This window comes from Myotis daubentonii, chromosome 20, assembly GCF_963259705.1.
Source record: "Myotis daubentonii chromosome 20, mMyoDau2.1, whole genome shotgun sequence".
NCBI classification, from domain to species: domain Eukaryota; kingdom Metazoa; phylum Chordata; class Mammalia; order Chiroptera; family Vespertilionidae; genus Myotis; species Myotis daubentonii.
This window is the reverse complement of record NC_081859.1, coordinates 279,190-285,324: the sequence shown is the minus strand read 5'-3', so window position 1 is coordinate 285,324 and position 6,135 is coordinate 279,190. Positions and strand designations below refer to the sequence as shown.

At 64.2% G+C, this 6,135-nt stretch overlaps 1 protein-coding gene across 3 annotated transcripts in view; it reads left to right on the top strand.

The window, feature by feature from the left end:
- Positions 1–628: 628 nt before the first annotated feature.
- Positions 629–6,135, top strand: part of ADORA1 (adenosine A1 receptor) — a 23,796-nt gene continuing 18,289 nt past the window's right edge. Inside the window, exons 1-2 of one of the 3 annotated variants that reach the window (XM_059677584.1) lie at positions 629–1,118; positions 1,891–2,263. In XM_059677584.1, coding sequence (XP_059533567.1) covers positions 1,926–2,263 — 338 coding nt within the window. In that variant the 5' untranslated portion in view covers positions 629–1,118; positions 1,891–1,925. Of the gene's footprint in view, positions 1,119–1,146; positions 2,264–6,135 lie in introns of those variants that run through there. The other 2 variants (XM_059677585.1, XR_009450249.1) reach the window with 2 other exon arrangements.

The window sequence follows — 6,135 nt, the reverse complement described above, 5'->3', positions numbered from 1 at the left end:
GTCTGCGGCAGGGGAGTGAGGAACCTCGAGCACGGATGCCCCTGGGAGTGCGCAGGAAGCTGCGTAGCCTGGGGAAGAGTTACCCTTCCCAGCTTCCCCAAGGAGGCTCCAGGGAAGTTCACCGACTCCCTGTGGCTGAGCAGAAATGGAAGACCCCCCCCCCCTAAAGCTTCAGGTTGGGATCTCTATTCTGAATGAGGGTCAGCCCTGGGGCGGGGGTGGGGTGGGGGGTTGGGGGGGGTGTTGGGAGTCCTCAGTGGATACCGGGGCCACCTAACCTGAACCTGCAGCAGGAGGCAGCCAGAGGGGGCCCAGGTGGGGAAAGGTGGGGCGCACCACCCAGGGTCTCTGTTAGGATTTCCTGTGCACCTCGCTGGGCTCCTGCAACACCAGCCAATTGGGCTGTGCCGAGAGGGAGGGGACAGAGGGGGCAGGAGAGGGGTGGGGGGATGGAGGTGACCTCGGGAGGGAGCAAGGCGGCTTCCTGAGCCCGGTACCCCCGTCCATAAAGGGAATTTGCTGAGAGAGAGAAAGGATGTAATGACTCAGGAGAGAGTCTGCAAAGTGAGGCACGGAGGATGCGAGTTGCCGGCTGGCTCGGGGGAGCAGTTTCAGGACTGAGGCGCGGGGAGGGGCCGTCGGTGAGGCTAGATGTGGGGGCGCTGCGCAGCTGATGTAGGGGCGCCTCCCGGCATCCTGCATCTAGAAGGGGAGCGGGCGCCTGGAGGCTGAATTCACACGGGGAGGGGCCCAGGGAAAGCTCACATTTTCCCAGCATTTCTCACCCAGAATCACTTCCTTTGTTGAGCGGAGGGGGTGAGGGAGGAGGTGGAGGGCGAGGAGGGAGGGGCCGCGAGGTGCCGCCGCCCCCGCCCCTCCAGTGTGTGGAGCCCTGTTGTCACTCAGCCCCGTGCCCGGCGCCTGAGCCAAGTCCACACCGCTTCACCCCGACCTGGACTGGACCTGGACTGGACCTGGACTGGACCTGGACTGGACGTGGACCTGGCGGGCTGGCCGGGCTTCCCGGGTGCCCCGCGCTGGCGGTGGCTGAGCGCCTGGCTGGGAGGCTTGGACCGCTCAGGTGGCTGAGCGCTGCCAGCTCCGGTGACCTTGGGCAGGTCTGTGATTCCTTCGCATCGGGGTCCGGAGGGTGCGGGAGGGCGAAGCAGGCGGCTAGGGAGCCCCCTTCCAGAGTGGGTGGGCAGCGCGGTCCTGCAGAGCTGGAGCGGGGCCAGGGCGCCGCTGGGAGCTGGTGCCCACGTCTCCGGTGGCGGTGGCGGGCTGGCGGGCGGGCGACACGGGGAAAGGGACCCCCGCCCCGCCGGTGTCAGACTCGGACCCCAGACCCCGTCCCAGGTGAGGGCAGGGTGCTGCCTCTTTAAAAGCGGCCGGGCAGAGCCTCCCGCACCATGTGATGCTGGCGAGGCTGGGCCAGCGCTGCAGCGGAGCGAGGACATGAGCTGCCGGCCGGCGTGGTGCCCGGAGCCCAGCCCAGCCCAGCCCCGCGCCCGCGCCCGTGTCCCCAGCTCTGGGCGGCAGCAGGTGCCCCCAACTTTGGGCACCACCTCTGGGCCCCCTGGCGGCCAGCAGACAGGCTGGTGAGCTCCTGGCACCCTGATCTGGGGCATTGGTGGGCAGAGGCAGGCTTGGGGACCTTGTGGGGCGTGTGCAGTGGAGCAGGAGGAGTGAGCGCTGCTCTCCCAAGTTGCTGAATGAAACCTCGGGGGTGGTAAGGGGAGGGACAGAGACCAGGCAGAGAGAGGGCCAGGGGGTCTCACTAGCCCCAGCGGGCACCATTGTGCCAAGTGGGCACAGCTCCAAGGGGAGGGAGCCCCGTCCCCTGTGTCCCCTGCCACCCACAGCCTCCCCACCCCAGCTTCCTGACCACAGGTGCCCCTCGCCGATGTGCCCGGTCTCTGCCCGCCATGCCGCCCGTTTCGGCCTTCCAGGCGGCCTACATCAGCATCGAGGTGCTCATCGCCCTGGTGTCTGTGCCGGGGAACGTGCTGGTGATCTGGGCCGTGCGGGTGAACCAGGCGCTGCGGGACGCCACCTTCTGCTTCATTGCCTCGCTGGCCGTGGCTGACGTGGCCGTGGGCGCCCTGGTCATCCCGCTCGCCATCCTCATCAACATCGGGCCACAGACCTACTTCCACACCTGCCTCATGGTCGCCTGCCCTGTGCTCATCCTCACCCAGAGCTCCATCCTGGCCCTGCTAGCCATCGCCGTGGACCGCTACCTGCGCGTCAAGATCCCGCTCCGGTGAGTGCCCCGCCGTGGAGGGTCCTGGCCACGCCCATGCTGGGTGGCGTGAGGGCCCTCGGGAGGGGACAGAAGGTGGACACAGACCCCCGTAAGCCAGAGTCCTCTGGGCCAGGTGTCCAGTCCCCAGGCGGCCTCCTGCCCTCCGCTCTGGATGCTGGGCTGAGCTGTGGTGGAAGCGGGAGGGTGCTGGTGGCTGGAGGATGGGACCCTGCAGTGCCCAGGAGCCCTGAGCCAAGCTGCTGCTGTTCTCAGGGCATGGCCAGCTGTCCAGCCTCGGGTGGGGGTTAGGAGGACAGCCAAGGTGAGCGCTAGGTGGACGAGCTGAGCCCACCAGTCCCAGGGGAGCAGGTTGCTGTGGTGGGGTCGTCTCGTGCGGAGGGTGCCCGCCAGGAGCCAGACAGGGCAGCCTTCCCAGAAACACTCATCTCTGTGCCCGCCGGCTCCACCCTCCAGGCTGCCCTGGGAGCTGAGCACTCAGAGTCCCTCTGCCCCACTCCCACTGCCAGGATCTCGGCCGCAGGCAGGAGGAGGGAGAAACAGGGCCCCTTCTCTGGACATCCTTGTTCCGTCACAAACCCCTGCAGGTCTCTGCGGGTCACAGCAGGGGGACCCACGCGTTGTGTCCAGCAGCACCCTGGTGGGTGGCCTGGCGGTGGCCGTCCTCACGTGGGTGTCGAGTCCGCATGGGGCCCGTGCCCAGGACTCCCAGGCCACAGTCTCATCACAGGCAGTGCCTGGGCCACCAAGTGCCAGGGGATGCCCGTGCGGCCCCCTCAGTCCCGCCAGGTCAGCAGCTAGGAGCTCTGGCCGTCGCTGGCACCTGCTTCCATATCTGGGACGCGGGGCCTCTGGCCTCACTTGGCAGTCTGCCCAGGCAGGCCTAGCCGCCCACGTATCTCCCGCTTGCGTTCAATTCGTGGAACTTTGCGAAGCTTTTTTCCTGCAGCATCCCCCCCCTCCCCCCATTCTCACCATGATCCTCTGGGAAGCACCAGTGGAGCTGGTGGAGGGAACACCGACACCCAGAGGGGCCTGCTGCCGCTGGGAGGGAGCCTGGGTTCCCCGGCCCCTGACTTCCCGGTTCCCCCACACCCAGCAGCTCTGCCTGCCTCCCCCGGCCCCCAGGCTTCCCGGGAGGTGGGGCCCAGACTGCTGCTGGGGGAGAGGCAGGGACGTGCCGGAGCCCCAGCCGGTGAGCACTGAAGGGCCTTGGTGCTGCTGTGGTCCCGGGGGCAGTGGCTGTGCAGGGGAGGCTGGTCCTGCCCGTCAGGGCAGGGCGGCGGGACCGTGAGCCGAGCACAGGGTGTCCTCCATCGGGAAACGCAGACGCGCAGAAGTGGGAAGCGGCTCAGACTCTGTCTGGAGAGGGTGTGAAGGTGATCAAAGGCCTGGTCCCCATGTGACAGCGGAATGTGCCCCACTTGCCCGGTGGCGGGTGGCGGTGGCTGCAGGCCTGCCCCCCCCTCCCTCTGGGGGCAGCTTCTGTCTCTGGCCTGGAGGAGTGAGGAGCGGGGCCCTGAGGGGCTGTGTTCTAGGGCAGGAGGCTAAGCATGTGGACCTGCGGGCAGCCCTCCTGGGAGCCTCTAGCTGGTGTGGCAGCCGCACGGGTAGGGGTAGGTCTGTGTTTGTCGTTGCGTCACTGTTAACATGTGGCTCCAAGGGGCTGAGTAGGGAAGCTCTGCCCCACCCACTCGTCCTTTTACACAGTAGCACCCCCCCCCCCCCACTTTTTAAGGGGCCGTCAAGGTCCCGTGAAGTCACGTCTGTTCTGGCCTTTGCTCCCTTGGGAGGTCCTCAGAGTCTCGGGGGCAGCGGCTGAGGCAGCCGGCTTTCTGTCTGTTTCTGCTGTTTCTCCAGAAAGCCGGGCTCGGGGCCTGGCCCAGGACAGGCCCTCAGGAAACATGGATTGAACCAGACGAGAGTGCAGAGCTCACAGGGTTGAGCCTCCAGCAGGCCTTTTGGGAGTGGACCCTCTGGGTCACCCTTTTGCTGGGGCCGGGCCTCTGTGCTTCTCCTCTGCAGCCCTGACCCATGGCTCAGGGCGCCGCGCCGGTGCCCACAGCGAGGAACCTTTTTCCTGCGGGGGCCGGTCCCCAGCTGGGGTCCTGGAGGCCGGGCCGCGGGGAGGGGCCCCTCCAGGGACTTGCCTGCCCTGCTCCCGGCTGGTCCGCCCGAGTCCCCTCTCAGCCAGAGGGCGCACCTCGCTCCCTGCCCTGGTGAGCCAGTCAGAGGTGAATGGGCCCTGGGCACCAAGGGTCAATGCTGACCAAGCCTGGCGAGGCTTTCACGGGCATCTGGGTGACGAGTCCGCTGGGCCCCTCACCGAGCCAGGCATGATTTGGTCAGTCAACCAGAAATGTTACTTCCTTCCACCTGGCAGAGACACAGAGAGAAAGAAGGTTCACAGCAAGTACTGAGACCCAGTTACCCCCGAAACACAACAAAAACAAACCTCGAAGGGCTGATTCCTCAATAACCTGTGGTCATTTACATGTACTCTGCATGTCATTTGCATAACACCTTCACAAGCTGGGTGACTGCTGCCTTGTTCCCCTAGCTCCTGCTCTGGGCATTCGCCCCAGGTTTCTTGGTGGCGCCCGCCCCAGGGGGCTGGCTGCGGGAGGAGTGCCAGCAGGGCTCCCCGACCCAAGACAGGTGGGGTGAGAGGTGGTGGGGGTTTGGGAGTCAGAACGACCTGAGTTTGAACCTTGCTCTGTTGCTGACTAGCTGTGCAGCCCTGGGTAAGCTGCTCAACCTCTCTGAGCCCTTCCCCTCGTCTGTTAGACAAGGGGCTGGATGCGGGATGTCAAGGTTCCTTCCAGCTCTCGGTGGCTCTGCCTTGTTGTCGTCCTGATGGTGCTGTCCTGAGATCCTGGGACAGTCGAGTTGTGTTTTTAGCTCTGAGTGCTAAGAACTAGCACGGTGCTGTGTTTTTATCTGCTTTTCTCACTTAATGCTCATAGCCTCTCAGTAGTAGATGTTATTGTAAATTCCTATTTTTTAAAGACTTTTTAAAAATATATTTTGTTGATTTTTTACAGAGAGGAAGGGAGAGGGAGAGGGATACAGAGTTAGAAACATCGATGAGAGAGAAACATCGATTCAGCTGCCTCTTGCGTGCCCCCCACTGGGGATGTGCCCACAACCCAGGTACATGCCCTTGACCGGAATCGAACCTGGGACCCTTCAGTCTGCAGGCTGACGCTCTATCCACCGAGCCAAACCGGTTAGGGCTTAAAGACTTTTTTTTTTTTTTTTCAAGATAAATTGAGGTCTGAGGCTCAGGGAGGTTCAGAAATTTGCCCAAACGTCCTGTCAGGGGAGACAGGATCTAACTCTGGCTTGTCCACCCGATGTCTGTAACCAGCGAGTCCCTGGGCTTCTGAAATCAGCCCAAGAAGCTGCAGGGTTCATGGAGGGGTTTCCTCAAGGCTGTCAGCAGGGTGATCGCTCTCCTCTGGGCTTTGCCAGTGTCCCCTCCCACCCTCCCCTCAGCCCATGCGCTCCCTCCCTCCTCACCTTCCCTCCAGTGGGCAGGGGAGCCCCTGGTAGCCTTGCCTCTGTCCACAGCTGGAAGCCTGCCCGGCTGGGCTGCTGACAGGGAAGCCAGCCTGCTGGACCAGGCTCCAGTGGGGAAAGGAATCTGGTAGATTAGGGTGTGTTCGCTTTTAGCCATCAATGTGGCCTCCTCCCCGGACCAGCTGGGGCTTTTCCTGACAGTAAAGTGCTCCTGGGCTGGGGCCCCGCAGGCTGCGGTCTGTGGCCTCAGGTCCTCAGGTCCCAGAACAATTGTTCTGTCCTCTTGGCACCTGCTCTCAGCTCTGTGTGAGGACAGATTAGTCAGAGGCCTGGAGTGGGAGACACAAGAG